Raw genomic sequence first — 18,262 nt, 5'->3', positions numbered from 1 at the left:
ATAATGGCTTTCTTCTCTGCTCCTGTCACAGCCTTGTTGGTTCCCTCCTTCTGGTCTCCCTAAAGTCACCTGGGTCACAGTGGGTTCAAGAGGGTACAGCTGAGAAGAGAAGGTCCAGTGTGTGTGTGGAGCAAGAGTGTGGACTGGAGGAGCTGAAGCAAATGGGGCATCCTGGATGGGCTCTGCATATCAGGAAGACATGCAAGGAATCCAAGCAGGGGTTTGCAAGAAAGGTGTGAAAGGGAAGGAACTCTGCAGTGACAAACTTGGAGGAGATTCCTTGCAAAGCTCTTACTTCCCTCATAAAGCTGTTGTATCTCCTCTTCAGATTCTATCACATGACCCAATAGGAACCCATGTGATCTTCATATGACCCACCACCATTTTCCCACCCTAGCAGCTATCTCTGTCCTTGGAGAGGAAAACTGAGGAGCAAGAAGGCTGTAGTGGAGATGTGAGATGCAGAAACGGTGATGGGACCAGCACACAACTAGTGGGTTCTGGAGGAGGAGAAATCATTGCCAAGGCAGCAGCAGAGGATGCTGACACATGAGAAAATAAATGAACAAATGCCTGTAGCAATTAAACATGCCTTATGATTTTGTGTGGTTTCATGTTTTAAATTTTGGGGGTTTTGTTGTGGTTTTTTTTTCCTGGTTAGTATTTTATGCCGTTTAGAATATGAAAATGCAGCTGAACTTTAAAGCATATGGATACAATGATGTCTGACAATATGTTTAAATGTAGTTCTCAAAATGGAGCCTTAACTCTGCCATGTTTGAGCAATACCCCAATGTACCAAGGACACATGCTCAGTTGGAATTACACGTGTCTGAGCTGGGAATTACATTTGAGAATCCTTTTTCTATTTGGGCTTTCTGTAGGAAATGATCACAGAATTTTCCAAGTTCTCCTGGAGACATTCCAATTGGACACAAGAGGAATTTTTTTCACAATGAGAACAATCGGCTACTGGAATAATGTTCCCAGGGAAGTGGTGGATTCCCCAGTAGTGGGCACTATAATAAAAAAAAAAACAAAACACAAAATCATAAGGCAATTTGAACTCAGAATGTTTAATTGCTACAGGCTTTCCTGAATATGTAACTGTTGAAGAAACAGATGGTGATGCTAACTCATAAGAATTGGACTATAAATACATTCTAGATAACAATAATATAAATCATAGAATCAAAGAATCAACTAGGTTGGAAAAGACCTTTAAGATCCTCAAGTCCAGCCATTACTCCAGGACTGCCAAGACCTCCACTAAACCATGTCACTGAGTGCTTCATCTACAACTCCCCTTGTGCAGCTTGAGGCCATTACCTCTTGCCCTAACACTTCTTCTTTGGAAGAAGAAACCTATCCCCACCTCAACTACAACCTCCTTTCAGGTAATTGTAGAGAGCAATAAGGTTCCCCCTGACCCTTTTCTTCTCCAGATTAAACAACCCCAGTTCCCTCAGCCATTCCACATAAGACTTATTATCCAGACCCTTCACCAGATTCACTGCCCTACTCTGGACCCACTCCAGAATCTCAATGTCTTTCTTGTAGGGGCGCAGAACTGAGCACAGGATTTGAGCTGTGGCCTCACCAGTGCCCAGTACAGGGGGGTGATCACTGCCCTGGTCCTGCTGGCTACGCTATTGCTGATACAGGCCAGGATGCCGCTGGCCTTCTTGGCTGCCTGGGCACAAGCTGGCTCATATTCAGTGGCCGTCAATCAGCATCCCCAGGTCCCTTTCTACCAAGCAGCTTTCCAGCCACTTTTCCCCAAGCCAGTAGCATTGTGAAGAATGGGGTTGATTGAAGAATAGGGTTGTAAATGAATAACCTCAGGGATGTTAGGCTTTGTTAGCCACTATAGAGAAAAGGAAATTACTAAAATAAGCTTTGCCAGAATTGCCTGGTGATTACTTATATGACTGATACGACAACGATCCTAACACAAAGTGATGAAGAAATAACCACGAGGCTTCCAAAAGCCCACTACCACATTTTTATGTGCATATTGGAGGCATTCTCTAAAAGTATGATGTAATGTATGTAATCTAATGAATATGTATGTTTAAGGACAATATAATCACAGCCTGGTTGATGCTTGGATGAGACACACTTGGAGGAGTGATCCCCCATGTCTCCTGGTGCCGCAATAAAGAATACCTGCTTGTCAACTTAAAACTGTGTTGGTGAGTTCCTGGAGACTTCTCTGGATCAATTGCATGGGGTGGTTGTGGCCCAAATGTAGGACCTAGCACTTTGCCTTGTTGAGCCTCATACCACTGGCCACAGCCTGTCCAGATCCCTCTGCAGAGCCTTTCTTTTCTTCAGCAGATCAACACTCCCAGCCAACTTGGTGTCATCCGCAGGTTTGCTGAGGGTGCACTCGATCCACTCATGCAGATCATCAGTGAAGATATTGAACAACGCTGGCCCTAACTGAGCCCTGAGGCACACCACTAGTGACCAGTCGCCAATGAGATGTGATACCATTTACCACCACTCTTTGGGCTCTGCCATCCATCCATCCATCCAGTTTCCAACCCAGCAAGGAATCTACCTATCCAGGCCATGAGCAGCCAATTTCTCCAGGGCAGTGCTGTGGAAGACAGTGTCAAATGCTTTACTTAAGTCCAAATAGTAGACAATGGCCATAGCCATTGAACATACATAATGGAGATAATTATTCACAGTCTAATTAAGCTAGCAGAGTCGTGTGGCCTGGAGAGCCCTGCTCTTTGCTGCCTTGAAGCACTGGCAATTCTGGGTGATTGCTGGCATCCTGCTCCTCCTGATTGTTGGGCTCTGCTGGTGCCTCAGGAAAATAACTTCCTAGCCTTTTATGGCCCTGAGATTATTGTCATTAAATTATTTAATAGCTCAAACTGGAAGGACCTATGAGTATTATCAAGTCCAACTCTTTTCTTGCTTGACTACTTAAAACTAAATCATAAGACTAAGACCATCATCCAGATGCTCCGAACTTTGACAGGCTTGGTGCTGTGAGCACTTCCTAGGGGATCCTGCTCCAGTGATCAAACACCCTTTGAGTGAAGAACCTTTTCCTAATGTCCAGTTACTTCCCCTGACACAGGTTCATTTCATTTCTTCATGCTGTACTGCTGGTCACCTCCCTCTCTACTGGCCCTATTAAGGGACTTGTGGACCATCATGAGGGCACCCCTCAGCCTTCTTTTCTCCAAGCTGAACAACACTTGTGACCTCAGCCACTTCGCCTATGTCTTGCCATTGCGACCCTTCACCACCTTGGTCCCCATCCTCTGGACACAAGCTAGTAGTTTTATGTCCTTCTTATACTGATGCGCCCAAACTGTACACAAGAAACTGGAGGTGGGGCTGCACCAGTGCAGTGTCCAGTGGGACCATCAACTCCCTTACCCAGCTAGCCTTGCTGTACTTCATGCACACCAGGGCACAACTGGCCCTTTGCAGTGCCCGTGCACACAGCTGACTCCAATTTGCCATCAGTCCAAACCCAGACATCTCTTTCTGTAGGGCTGCTCTGGTGCTTCTCATTCCCCAGTGTGTGCATATAACCAGGATTACGCCATCGCAGGTGAAGAATCCCGTGCTTGCTCTTGTCGAATCGCACTGTTTGTGGTTGCCCAGCTCTCTTGTCTATCCAGATCTTTCTAAGTAAGGCCTCTCCACCCTTGAGGAGTCCACAGCTCATCCTAGGTTATTAACACACCTTTGGTTCCTGCATCCATTTATAAAAAGCGTGTGTGTTTTTTTTCCAGCTATACAGTGTTTATCACAGTTATCCAGGCTGTAGCTGCGCCAGGGATGGCTGCTCTAGGAGGGTCTCCGTCCCCTGAGAAGTGGTGGGCAATTTTCCACACCATCGCGGGGGTTGCGAGGCTGAGGCGGAATTTTAATGCCCAAAACCATAAAACAAGAGCCGGCTACAAAAACCCAATCACGCCCAACGTGGGGCTCGAACCCACGACCCTGGGATTAAGAGTCCCATGCTCTACCGACTGAGCTAGCCGGGCGCTATGCGTATGCGCCCTCCCCGTGCCCTCCAGGATATGTCGCGCTGATGTCAGCGCCCCACCGCCTACCCCGCTGTGGGCGGGCCTAATTGGTTTGTGTGGAAGCCAATAGGAGCACGTGTTGTTGGGTGGTGAAGCGTGGGAGGCAAGCCGGGCGCGCGGGGGCGCTGTGTCCGGTTGTGTCTGTGCGCCGCCGCCATGAGCTCCATCGGTACCGGGGTGAGTGCGGCTTGTTCGCTCGGCGTGCGCGGACGGCAGCGCGGCCATCCGGCTCGGTCCGGCGCCGGCAGAGGGGGCCGCTTCGTGTTGGTGGCGAGCGGGGTCCGGGTCGGGGCGAGCAGCCGTCTGCTGCGCTCTGCCCCGCCGGGCAGCGCGGCCGCCGCGGGGCTGGCGGGGCGCGGGGAGCCTCACGCCGCGGAGGGGCCCGGGCCGGAGCCGCTGCTGAGTCACTGCGGTTCGTTAGGCGGGGGAAACCAAAGGTGGGGGCGGGGCTGCTGGCTCGGGGGTGAGTGGCGTCCGGACTGGGCCCCTGGGTAGGGGGTTTGTACCGTCAGCGGCCCGGTCCGGGCGGTGGGAGGGTGAAGCCGGCCCGGAAGGGTCTGCCGCCGCTAGAGCAGTCTCGGGGCTGAGCCTGTGCTGCGGGCGGGGGGCGGCCGCTGAGGGGCCGGTTTTACGGCACGGGGTCCCCGTGGGCTGGTGGAGTCCTGACGAAGCCGCCTTGGTGGCCCTCGGGCCGGCTGTTGGCTGCTACCTGCGGGCGCCGCAGCGTCCTGCCGCTACCCAGCGCTGTTGTGGGTGGCTGTGGCGTGTGTGAAGCGGCTGCGTGTGTTCGGCGGCGGGTCCTTCAGCTCCTTCTCGGAGCCTCCTGCATTCTCTGGCCTTTGGTCCCTACCCATAGCTCTGTTCTCGCACAGGTCTTGGCCGGCTAGTGAGCCAACCTCCTGTGCATAAGAGACTTTTCAACATTTCAAATATATTCCTGTTAACAAGCATCTACGACTTCAAAAATTACAAGATATATTCAAAGGCACACAGAAAGTTTCCTTAGGTTTCAAGTACTGTTTAATTTATGATGATTTCAGGCCTGTGCAACGTCTGCATTAGTGGGGTTTGAGGCGTGGGTATATCCAGCATTGATGGAGTGACTTGCAGTGAGTGTTTACTCGGTGTTCATACGTCTAATGTAAGGGGGCAGTCTGCTTCCGGTGCTTCATAGCCATTGTCATGCAGGTGACATTGCGTTTTTTTAGCAAATAGACTTATGAAAATACTGGGATATAATGTGTTTGGTTTTTTTTCTGAGAAGTGTGTTTTCTTCTTCAGTATGACCTGTCAGCTTCCACGTTTTCTCCAGATGGCAGAGTGTTTCAAGTTGAATATGCTATGAAAGCTGTGGAGAATAGTAGGTAAGATACAAATATCTGCCTCTCTCTCTGTTTACTGGCCTTACTTAAAGTGGAGCCATTGGACTAGACAATGACATTGCAGATAAAATTATGTGGCTAGAATTAGTTCTGAACAACTGTGTCCCTGGGTTCATTTCAGAGGCTTCAGATTAAGTGTAAAATTAGTATAATCGCTTTTGCTTGCTAGAAATCAGTTTTTATACTTGCTAGGAATCACTTTTCCTTGGTAGAAACAGATATGTTGGGGAGAATGTGCAGGAGGGCAGTAAACTTATGTATGCTAAAGGCAATGAAAAATGTATGCTTAGGGGCAAAATCTGACTGCAGGTCTTATTATTGTCAGTAAGGTGTTTAGCTGATACAGCAGTTTGGTTTTTTTGATCCATAAAAACCATTCTATGGATGTGAATTGCACTGAAAAACTAACATGCTCAGGACTTCGTAAACTTAGAACAACTTTATATGTATTCCTCAAGAAACAGGACATCTTCGCTTCTCTGTGAGTCTCTCTTTTCCCTCAAGTATATGCAAAGGAATGCCATAAAGTGAAAATTCCAGCTAAGCTGTGGTGGCAGTGAAATGAGCAATCAGGAAAGCATGGGCTAGATCCATCCAGGTGTCTGGTTGTAGCCACATAAGGGTTGGTGAAGTATTTCTTGTATGCCATGGTGTAATTTATGCCCAATGATGCACTTCTTGAGAGTTAGAGAAAGAGTTGACACATCTTGTAGATACAGTGAATTTACTAAAAGGAGAGGTTAAACAGCCTGTGGTTTTCATACCAGTATCATTCAGATCAGTGATGGGGCAGCAGCTATGCAGTCATGCCAAACAATGCCACCACCACATATAGTTCAAAACTATTTGTACAGGGACTTCTGGCAGCCCCTCCTTCTTTGTTTTAGAAAATGTTTGTAGGTTTAGTGAGCTTTAGCCCCCCCCCCCCCCCCCGCTTGTATTTTGTTAATTCTCTGTTACATATTCCTCACCACAGTTCTGTGTGAGAAACTTAGATTTATCTTTGTCTTTCAGCACAGCAATTGGGATAAGATGCAAAGATGGTGTTGTCTTTGGAGTAGAAAAACTAGTTCTGTCCAAGCTTTATGAAGAGGGTTCCAATAAACGTCTGTTTAATGTCGATCGACATGTTGGTATGGTAAGGTGCTATTTAATTTTAGTTTTTCATCAGTTGAAAGGGACCATCCTCAAAAGTAGAAATCTGTGGAGTATCAGTAAATAGATTAAGAAAGTAATGTTTCTGTGTACAGTGCAAAAAATGCCAGTGGACTTATTTACCATTTTCTGTAATTTATTCTTGATTGCACATATGTATAAAATCCAAATTTAAAATGGAAGATACACATATTTTGAGACTGGTTTTAATTATTTTAAAATGCTTTTCAGCATTCCAGTTGTTTAACCTTGACTGTAAATACAAACGCAGGCTTTAAAGTGCTACTTTTCTATACAGCTAACAAGTTGTGTTACAGAGAGAAAATGCTGTGTATGAGATTTTCTTCTCAACAGTGTGGAAGTTGATTGAATTTTTTAAAGTCTAGTGTATGGGTTGCTGGCTGATCCATAACAGTGATGTCAGGATGATACCAAGTAGTGGTTACTGTGTGACAAAAATGCCTGAAACCATCTGTTGAATATATATTACTTGAAAGAATAGTGATTGAGTTAGTATAGTTGTGTTTGTGTTAGTATAGTTATGGCAAATTGTAAGATGCTATTTAACATGAAGATAATTTTGCTTATTGATTTTACCAGAGAAAAAAAAATTGATTCTGTATTAATATTGACACGTTTTGAGCTTCTAAGTGATGGACAGTTTGAGTGAATTTACTTGTAGCACTGCATAGAGTTCAGTAAAGATGCTGGTTAAACTGCATAATTAGACTTTTGTCCATGAATTTTATTAAGTTTCTGCAAGGTCTGTTTGGCCTACCTAATGCCAATTCTCATTTCAGGCAGTAGCAGGACTTTTGGCAGATGCTCGTTCTTTGGCAGACATAGCTAGAGATGAGGCTTCTAACTTTAGATCTAACTATGGTTATGATATTCCACTTAAGGTAAGAAATTGGCTTTTTTGGCTTTCTTAGTCTTGATACAGATAATGAAATTTCATTACTTCACGTTCACTTATTTCTGAAAATAAGGGTTTCCAATGTTTTTCCCTCTTTTGCTTAGCATCTTGCAGACAGAGTGGCTATGTATGTGCATGCATACACACTATACAGCGCTGTCAGACCTTTTGGTTGTAGGTAAGTCTTTCAGACTTATGCTATTTGTAAGTATCTTTTATTTTGCAATTGCTGGAACTACTTTGGTTGTCTGATGCCTTTCTTTTTTTTAACTTGGAGTTAGTAACCTGCCATTCATCTTGTAAACAGATTTCCTTTCCCTTCCTTTGTGCGTGTAAAACCTTAATTAAAGAATACAGATTTGCATAGTAGTTTGCCAAGCTTCTGTATAGATTGCCAGTTTGTCCCTGAATTTTAAAGTTAAAAAGTTGGTACTACTAAGCCCATGACAGTGATGCATGCAATTTTCTTCTGCAATCATCCTGCTTGTCCTGATGTAAAAGAGTAGGTTACAGCTACTATGCAGTTCTAATACAAAGGGACTAATACACTGTGATCTGCTGTCTAGTTACAGATAGTAAAAGGTTTCTGGCAACATGCAGGTGCTTGGCTGTCATGGTAACACTAAACTGTTCAGACAAAATGCTTAATAGAAAGTAGCAGGTCAGTTGGAATTTTGCTCCTGGAAGAATGTAGGAAACCTGAGCTGGTGTAGTCTCTGTAAGAGATAGAAGAAATGTTTCTAATTTCACTTTTCTCCTCCAGTTTTATGTTGGGGTCCTATGATAGTGATGATGGTGCGCAACTGTACATGATTGATCCATCAGGAGTTTCATATGTGAGTTTGTCAAAAATATTTCCATCTTGGCATAAATTCCCCTTTTAAAAGTTCCTAGTTAGGAAAAATAGTAAGTTTTGTTCCAAAAGAGCTTACAATTTTTTTTTTTTTCTTTTTACCTGGGCAGATCTCTGATGAATCATTGCTCAAAATGAACAGAGCTGGTTTTTGCTCATTTGCATGTCCTTATTAAACACACATTGTGTATTTCTTACAAGTACAGTCTCTGAGAAATTAGTTTTGAATCTTGCCTCTCAAATTTGTGAGTTTATTCCCCCTGGCTGTAGCTGGTAAGTCCAAGCACTGCCTCAAAAGGGCAAGTGTTGTAGTAATACCCTGTTCACTGAATACTTTGGATAAGAGAGAGCTTCAGCCAAGAGGGGCCTGCTGTTACTCAGCACTGGTTGCTACACCAAAAAGTCAAATCAAAGTAGATGACTGTTGTAAATTGTTGTGAGTGCTGCCTCTGCAGCTGTGTTTTACACCGGATGATACATATTCCTACTGTTCAGTTGATATTTTTAATTTTCTTTCAATATATCCAATACCACAGCTGTTGAGGGGAATATAAGTGCTTAATTTTTACGTGCTTACACTTCAGTATATTTTCATAGTAGGCAGGAGTTATTTGTTTTGGGGTTTTCTTGATCCTGTAGAACTACCTGTTGCAACAAATTGTTTCTGTGTGGGAACTACTGAGCACCTTTCAGTCAACAGTACTTAATCTACTAATTGGGTTCTACTCAACGCTTTGGGACAGTTTACTGTGTATTAGCTTCTTGCTGTATGAGTAGGGTGGGGGCTGTCATATGCTAAGTGACAGTAAGAACTGTAGAAGGCTTAATATTTAATCAATTTTGCCTGTTTTCTTTTTTTTTTTCCATAGGGTTATTGGGGGTGTGCCATTGGTAAAGCCAGGCAAGCTGCAAAAACAGAGATAGAAAAACTTCAGGTATGACGTTACAGTTTTGTTGTGTTGTTTCAAGACAGATACTCCAAGCTTATTATGTTACCTTTTTGGATGCCTAAAGCATATAAAATACAGGAGGAGCAGATGGAATATTTCCTTGTATGCTGTAGGACATGGCTTAGCCTCTATAATAGCAGTATTCCTCAAGTCTCGTCCTTGGGCAGTAAGTAGGCTAAAGTGCTTAAATATACACTCCCATGCATGCCAGCAAGCAAAGTAATTAAGTGAATATAAAAGTTTTTTCATTCCGTATGAAAACCTTAGGGCAGCATTGTACAGGGTGGTGTATCTATTTTTTCCAAAGGTGTTAGATGATCCTTTGGTTTAAAAAGTTACAAAAAGCTGGGAAAGTGAGTGGAACTGCAGAATGCTGAGCCACTGGGATGTTACAACTCTGAAAATGTAGTGGAAAAAATAAAATCCTTGCCAGGTCAGACAGTGTCTCCCAGCTGGCTAGTGTTGAGGTGCTGTCTTTTTTTCAACAGATCTGTCAGCTAGTTGCTGCTGACTGTAATGTACCTTTCAAAACATCTTTATATGCCTGATGAGAGACTATAGTGCTGTGAACAGTAGAAAGAGTATAAGTGTATGGTACACCATTATCAATACCAAAAAGAGCTGTTTCTGTTCAGCATTTCCAGCTTGCACAATATTATAACCTGTCAAGGGTTACAAGGAGGTTCTGTGAGTGCACAGCAAGAAGTTTTGTAGCCTTCTGAAGGAGCATGCAAACAGTTGGCTGTGTAAAAGTAGTCTCTGGAGAGAAGACTATTGAAAGGTATTCATATGTGCCTTAAGCTGATTTAGAACTATGTTAGAATCCTGACAGGTTTGTGTCTTCCTCTTGTGTTTTCATGTCTGACACCCTTGGAATGGGACAAAATCCCACTCCTGATCTGACTGATGTAATTCTTATTTGATACTTATCAAATAGCATCTTATTTATAGATTTGGTCTGCAAAAGTCCATCACAACTATTTCTGGAAAGGTTCAGAATTCATATGGTTGGTAAACTTTTAAAAATGGTCTGGTTATGGTGCCGTAGAATCATAGCTGAAAAATTACAGGAAACATTAGTGTTCCTAGACTTGATTTATTCAGTTTTGAATCTGGTCAGATGCTGGAATAATAAATTAAAAGAAAGAAGCCTACAAGATCATCTGATCTTGATACTGGAATTTTGGCATCTGGGAAATCATAATTTGAATTTGTGTGTGTGCAGATTGGCAGAAAGATAGTGGTATGTTGGGTGAAATATAATCTACCCCCAAAAATTATTTTCTGTGCAGTGCTGGGATTTTCAAAAACCTCTTTTACTGACTGATTTCTGTACAGCTAACAAGTATGTGCATAGTTTGAATTTTACAGTAGTGTCTGCAAAATCTAGTATGTAGGGACAGTGGTGGACCATATGGCCTAATTGCACTGACTGACTTACGCGTTATTTACAGAATGTCTTCAGTAATGCGTATGATCTTGTCACAGCAATGTGAAGCGAGTCCATTCTTGCATGCTGGTGCTTTTTGTTAATTTAGACTGGGTGGGTTTCCAGGTCAGAATTAATTTTGATGAGATGAATTTGTCAAAACTAAAATGGGCGAAAGAAGTACAAAAGCTGTTGTGGGTGATGCTGCCTACAGCAGCCTGTCCATGTAAGCTATCTTCCTGTGGAAGAGATGACTACAGGTGAAAAGTAAGAGACAAGCAGGTAGTCAGAACTTTACATCCACTTACAGAACTGCTCTGCAGAATGTGTTTCTGGGAAGGGGACACAGTGTGCCAAATCCTCATGTGTAGCTGAGGGTGCAAGCAGAAAACACTGCACTGATCACATCTGTTGCATTGTATGTGGATGTCTGGTATCTTCAGCTGTGGGAAAACTTGTGGTCCTGTGGAGACTACTTTTACAGTGCTTCTCATGCAGCCTTGATGCTATGTACAACTTTTTGACACGTGTGTGTGTGTGTGTGTATATACATAAAATCATAGTTAACTCCTGTTAACAGTGTTTACTCTTAATTGTCTGCTAAATTAACATACCTGGGATAGGAAACAGGTAACAGCAAAAAATCTATTTACTTCTCTCCTGTAAATATTTGTGACAGTAGGAGACTTTTCGGTTTTCCTATTTGACTGCTGACTTTGTATGTATTGATACATGTAGTAATTTAAATGTATGACACAAGTTATATTTGTACACAGCAGCCAGTGCTGTCTGTGCTGTGGATTGAGCGTCACAAATGAAAGGGCTGGGGCAATGAGTCTCTGCTTAGGAAATTTCTTGGGATGGGACTGTGACGTCTGTCTGACCAGGCACAGGCACTGCTTCTCTGGCCAGAACATGCACAAAGGAGTGTTTTCATCTTAATTCCTTCACTGGTGTCTCAATTAGCTTCCACCCTATGGTTTTGAAAACACTCGGGAATTGGAAGAGATGGTAAACTGCATTAATGAAATACAGAACATGAATATAGAATATATTGCTACTTCATAGTCCAGAAGAGTTGACTGACAAGACATGTGACCTACAAAACAACTTTATTATGTCATGGGAATTGTCATGAGGCTTTGTTGTGATTAACTGTGAAGCTGTTGAAAGACACTGACAGAACAGTGAGAAAATGTAAGAGATGCCAATGCCTTGCTTAGGCATGCAGCTCTTTAACACTGGAACAATATTCTCCACTTGGGACGTTACTCAGAAGTCAGAAATTGCTTGCATAAGATGTTGGTAAGACCGAAAGTATTGCTATACTGCCTAGAAAGGGTATGAATATTCTGTATGAAAATAGGATGCCTCCCCCATACTGTATGTATAGTTATTTTGTCAGTTAATCACAAAGCAGCAAACAAGAAGTCAGGCTTTTACAGTGCTAGGGTTATCTGTTTCCAGCTGATGAATGCTTTAAACTGGGGAAGTTTCCAAGAACATTTTTCCACAGAATCTTTCAGTTGGAAAATTCTTCACTGTAAGCATGACTTGCATATAGTAGGCTGGAAGATGCACCATAGAGAATAAATTTAGTTATAGTCTTGCCCTTTTTATCCCTACTGAATAGTAAGCTCATTAGGCATGTGGGCAGCCATGTGTATTCTGGCCTTTTGGAAATGGAAAATAGTATATTTTCTCAAGCTGTGTATTTTTTGCCTGCAGATGAAGGAAATGACCTGTCGTGATGTTGTTAAAGAGGTTGCTAAAATGTAAGTCTCCAACCTGTTTTTCCAACTCTACAGCAGTCTCTGCTGGTGAGCTTGCGATGGTTTCAAACTGAAGCTATTCCTTTTCAGTTGGATATCAGGTTTTATTTCTACTAGATGAGTGCGCACCCTGACTGTAGTATCTGCTGCTATTAATGTTTATTTTTTTCTTACGAGAGGGGAAATGCTACTCAGTATTGAAAATGCTGAAGGATGTGAAAAATACACCTTTTGATCTCATCCGTTACTTAACGGTGGAACCAGTGGATTGAAGGTTAAATTGAATAGTCACTGATTTTTAAAATACATAAACCAGATGACAGATGGTGGGGGAAAACTCCTTGGTGTCCTGATTCTGAACTGAGTTGTACACTTTCTTATGTAGACTGAACAATGAACTGATGCTTCACGTATTAAGTCATGGTTCAAAAGTAAAGCTGAGGACTTGGATCCAGCCTTCCCGTTTGCCTAAAAAAAGACTTGAGTGCTTAGGAAAGCAGCAGAGTTAAACTCCTTGTTTAAAGATGTGTCTAGGGTATAGCTGGTCTCATTTAAATGATAAAGCTTGATACCACATGAAAAGACTGGATATACTTTATTTGCTATTTATTGGTGCAATTTAGGACAACTCTTCAGTGATACAGTTGCCTGTAGTCACTCACACTATCTCATGAACTCTGTGTGAGGATAGTGTGCTTACAGAGGAAAAAAAGGTACCATTCAGTGACTTGTGTATTAATGAGGGAAAGAAAAGGAGAGGCTTTCTGCTTGGTAGAGCATGAATTGGCCAGTAGTAAGAGTATGGAAAATAGTCTGTGAATTAGTATCTCTTCAAACAGATGCAAGTATCATTTCAGCTATCTACAATACTTCATTTTAATGCACATATTCTGTGCTTGTCATAAATACAGTAATCTGTACCTGGAAAAATGTAATATCCAGCATTTCAGGGCTTAAAAGGAAATAGTAAACATGCTTCTATCGTTGGTGTTGCAGCATGTGGGTTTATTTGAAGTTTGTTCCTGGGATTGTCCTGGCAGCAGGTAGAAGAAAGAATTTGGGGGTTCTCTGTTATTAAAACCTGATAAGGACCTCAATGCAGTCCTAAAGTGTCACAGATTTTCAAGTAATGAAAAGACTTCTGTTCTTTAATTCTCCTTCAGCTCAAAACTTAACAGCAGCTCTAGACATAGTTCTGGTTTTCAGCTCAAATTAAGCTCCTTAGTACCATTTAGTATGATAGCGAGGAATTTAATAATTTTAACTCTAATATACGAACCAGTCCAAAGCAATTATTTCAAGAGCTTGCAAAGGTATGCTTTGTTGCAAAAAGCTTATAACCAGCTGAACACATAGGAAAGGCCTATAGATGATCTTGGGGCAACAGTCAATAAGCCCAGCCTAGCAGTGACAGAAAGGTGGTAGAATAACATAAGCATATAGTGGTATTTCCCTGGACACCAGTGTTAACTTTGTTCTTTCTATTTGTTTCACAATACTTTTATCAAACTTTAATTGGAAGTACTTAGCATGGTGCTCAAGGTATCCTTCCTTCCTCTACTAGCTCTGAGCTTTCTTTGTTGTCTAGAAATAGCTGGTATTTTCCAGTTTTTGACTTACTAAGGCTTTTGGAAACAAACTAAAGGAATACAACCTTTTCAGCAAGTGAACCCACAGGTTATTGTAAGTTCTGCTAATTCTTTAGAGTCTGTGTCTCAGCTTGGGATTATCATTTGATTACATGTTCACTTGCTGAGGACTGAATACTATGATGCAGTCATAGAATGGTTATTATTTAACATTTTTATTTCTCAGGCTAAAAAGTGATTTCACTAGTCTGGATGTGTGTGGTGTAATACCACTTGCAGTTTAAATTCTGATTACTGTCATGTCTGCCATAAGCATGGCAGTTTGTACAGAGATCTAGGCACAAGCTTTCAATCAGATGCAAGGTATTTACAGTGTAGGGATTTAGTCAGTGTAAACTGAAGTAAGATTTATAGGGGAAATACAGGGCACTCCTAGCTGTATTATAAGTAACTAGCTGAGACAGACAATGACATAGCCTTAGTTTTGCAGTATTTGAGTTTCGGTGTTTGTTCTAATTAAGGTGACTTGAACATCTCAACCTGCATCTTAGCTGTAATTATTTAATCCATTGTTATACTAGCAGTGTAGGCATGGAAAACTCTCCAATGGTTTTTGTGTATGTGTGGGCAGGGGAGAGCTACTTAACCATAAATGCTTCAACAGAAGAAATCTGTTAAAGGAAGGAAGTATACTTAGCCTATTGATCAATCTGTTCTAATCTGTACTTTGTCTGTTCCTTCCAGAATCTACATAGTTCACGATGAAGTAAAGGATAAAGCTTTTGAGCTGGAACTCAGCTGGGTTGGAGAAAGTAATGCATTTCTGTAATTTCTATAAACACTGTAGAAAATTTATTACATTCTATAACTAAAACATTGCTTCTTAAATTCATCCTTTTACATCAGGGTCTTTGTATGAATTCTGCTTAAGATGTACTCTTTTTATTGTCAGTAACCAATGGAAAACATGAAATTGTTCCAAAGGACATCAAGGAAGAAGCAGAAAAATATGCTAAGGTAAGGTTTGACTTCTCTGTTGTCTCAGTGCTTCACTTCACAAACAAGTCTAGAGTGGAGGGAGCCCACTGAAGGCTGAGCTTCCACTGTTGTGATGACTGGAAAACATATAGTTACAATTCAGCATTAGCTGATAGTTTTCTGAAGGGGCAGTAGTGAAGTTTACAGTGTAATCCAGGGATAGTTCTTACTCTCAGAAACTGTAATTCAGCAGGCTTGCACAGGTGGCATGTTTCTCCTTCAAAAGTAAATTACTAACTCTTCAACAGCAGTGTAAGTGTGTAGGAGAGGTAGTAAGCCATGCAGCCTAGAACAGTTTTTATAGATAACCAGGTGGAGAAATTTAGACTTCCAGCATTTAGCAGCTTTGATTTTGTTCTAAAAGTGATGATGGTGCTCAGTATTACCATCTGAAGGTACGAACTAGCCTGCTGAATACAAGGCTTTGGACACATTGAGAGTATTTTGAGGCTACAGCAAAATTCGTTGTTTAACAGTTGTATAATTCAGCCTGCATTAATTTTTTTTTTAAAACAGGAATCTTTGAAAGAGGAAGATGAATCAGACGATGACAATATGTAACAGATTGTTACTTCGTGACAAGTTCAACTTTTTTTAACTTACAAAAAGTTTGTTTATAATGTATTAAGCATGGGATCTTATTATGTACTTGTTGGAAGGAAGAGTGACCAACTTGCACTAATAAATTTTCCATTTCACTATCTCTTAGCTTTTATTTCAAAACAGTATAGGCCAACATCATCAAGAAGCAACTGTACTCTGCATCAAAACAGACATTAGGAAGGAAAGGCATTATCAAGCTTGTGTTGTTCCTTCTTGCTACAGCACTCTGAGCCAGGCTAGGTACAAAAAAACAGTCTGCATAGAAATTTGAAAAGTCTCGTGTTTATATGGTATATAAAAACTAGTACTTTGTCATTCCTTGATTAACCAATATTACAATTTGTAGTTCATTCATAGCCATAGCATGTGATGAGAACATACCTAACTAAACCAGCTGGTTATATGTTAAGGTGATGACAGCTCTGAACAGCCTATATAACAAACGAGTTCAGGAAAAGGAATTTTAATCTGAAGCATTGGGCCTAGGCTTATTTGAAGAGTAAAAGAAATTAAATACTAATTCAGTTTAAAAGAAGGCTTTTGTTACGTTCTAAAGCTGTGAGCTCTATTAAGCAGTGTACCTGGAATTAATGTTTGAAGAACTAAATTTTCTCTCTAAACAGCTTCATTCACCTATAGTTTCTTAAATCACTTCTGAATCAGCTTTATCAATTGTTGACCTTCCCCGAAGTTAAACAAGCTTTCCTCCTTTCTTTCCCCATTTCCTACCAATAAAGACTGTTCTAGTAACTTCAAAGTCTTGAGAGACAAGGTAACACTGTCCCATTCACTACCTTAAAATTCAGTTAAAATTGAAGATTTATTTGTACATGCAGTTAAAATTCTAATGGTCATCTAAATATAGAAATGCATCCTTTTCTAATGAATCAAACTCCTCAGCTTTAGTACTACACACTAATGATCATCAGCCCAGTTGTTTTAAAAACAAAAGCTTTTCCTTACAAGTTAATTTTTATACAGTTGTTTTTCCTTTTGAGAAAATAACCTGGCCTTCTACAGTCTCCTTTTTAATGGGGTTACAAGATAGGAGTTCTACCTTTTGTGACAAGGAAAAAGTAGAGATAAGTGGGTCTGTCTTGATACTTAGTGACTGTCTCAGGCTTAAGCCTTAGCTGGACTCTTGCTTCTCCAGCCAGGAGTAACGTTTGAAGGCTGCTGAAACTCTTGATCAGGCCTGCCTGAGCCAGCATTAATCATGAGCATGACCAACAGCCTCCTTCTGTGCCTCCTCCTGAGGCAACACTACAGCTGTTACACTGAGTCAGCCTTTAGTTCTGTGTTGCGTTTCTCCAAACTGAATTTACTACTGAAGCTTACTGCTGATTCGGCTGTTTGATTCTCTAGCAAGTGCCAGTCAGGAAACTGTAATCAGCATTCTAAAGCATTAGCTCAGGGCTGATCTTCCACTCACTGTGTATGACAGCAGAGAATCTACTCAATTCTCTTAACTTTGACTTTGTCAGCAACATTTTAGGTACAAAGTAAAAGCCATCCTCATGTGTGGCTACACACATCCATCCACTCCTTTCAGTAACAGCCATTCAGAATTAGGAAGTATAACAACACTTACACAAGTCAGTTTTCAGTAAGAACAAGATCAGTTGTGCATAATTTACAAGATAAAGTAGAAGGAAAATGTTCCACAATATACGAAGAGATAGGTGGCAACAGAGCCACCTACTTCCTTATTCAAAATTTCCAAATAGCTGCTTATTCTAGAACATGGCTAACTGGAAAAGCTCTTTTAAAGAGCCATGCTCTTTACCTTTTCACAAGCAAAAAGAAGTCCAATGAGAAGCAATTCAAGAGTATTTATGTATAAAGTTCACAGCAGTCTTGCCTGTCATGACAACATTTAGTTAAACGTTACCAAGGTGATTATTGTCATGTTCTTTTCCAAATTAAAATCCCTTATCAGAATACAGGTTCAACCTGGTTATGAGAATTGATCTTTATCTATGGTAAAGAAAACTATTGTTTCCATCTCCATTGACTGCAGATGGGGAAAGAGGAAAAAAGTGAGCATTAGAAGGCAAAAAAAATATCTGAATCTATTCAGAGGAGGAAAATGCTGGATAAGTTATTTTAGTATTGAAATTTAACTTCAGAAACAGAAAGCTAGCAGACTTCTATTTGATCTGAAGTATTGCTACCTTTAACAGTCAGGCCCAGGGACCATTAGAATAGGTACCTAGTCAGGACTCTCATTTAATCAGAAAAACTAAGGCAAACTCTCTATTAGTTGTTTTTGCAGCTTCAGCCTAGTTGCAGCTCCAGTTGGGATAACCAGTGAGACTGCAACATTGCACTGCATTAACAAGTAACTTACTCATTTGAAGCTAGTTACTTAAGAATGCTTAATTACAGTTATGCAGTAGCCATAATATTTCATCAGTTTAGTCCACACTTGATAGGCTAAATGCCAACTTTAATGAGTTTTCCTACTGAAAATTAATACTTGTTGCTGTGTCAAATGGTAAAATTTGAGCA

At 41.3% G+C, this 18,262-nt stretch overlaps 1 protein-coding gene and 1 non-coding gene across 2 annotated transcripts; one reads left to right on the top strand and one right to left on the bottom strand.

Moving 5' to 3' along the window:
- Window positions 1-3,949: 3,949 nt before the first annotated feature.
- Window positions 3,950-4,022, bottom strand: TRNAK-CUU (transfer RNA lysine (anticodon CUU)). Its single transcript has one exon. It is a non-coding gene; the product is annotated as a tRNA-Lys (tRNA).
- Window positions 4,023-4,099: 77 nt separating this feature from the next.
- On the top strand, window positions 4,100-15,849 carry PSMA3 (proteasome 20S subunit alpha 3). The gene is made up of 11 exons (XM_062635653.1): window positions 4,100-4,241; window positions 5,346-5,428; window positions 6,461-6,584; window positions 7,402-7,503; window positions 7,622-7,695; window positions 8,281-8,353; window positions 9,240-9,305; window positions 12,478-12,524; window positions 14,855-14,922; window positions 15,063-15,127; window positions 15,665-15,849. The coding sequence occupies exons 1-11, from the start codon at window positions 4,221-4,223 to the stop codon at window positions 15,707-15,709; spliced, it is 768 nt and encodes a 255-aa protein (XP_062491637.1). The 5' UTR covers window positions 4,100-4,220; the 3' UTR covers window positions 15,710-15,849.
- The last annotated feature ends 2,413 nt before the right edge of the window (window positions 15,850-18,262 follow it).

This window comes from Pezoporus occidentalis, unplaced genomic scaffold, assembly GCF_034315485.1.
Source record: "Pezoporus occidentalis ecotype Australia unplaced genomic scaffold, CSIRO_AGI_Poc_V1 ctg46, whole genome shotgun sequence".
Classification (NCBI taxonomy): domain Eukaryota; kingdom Metazoa; phylum Chordata; class Aves; order Psittaciformes; family Psittacidae; genus Pezoporus; species Pezoporus occidentalis.
The sequence above is the reverse complement of the archived record's forward strand: the minus strand, read 5'-3'. Positions and strand labels throughout refer to the sequence as shown.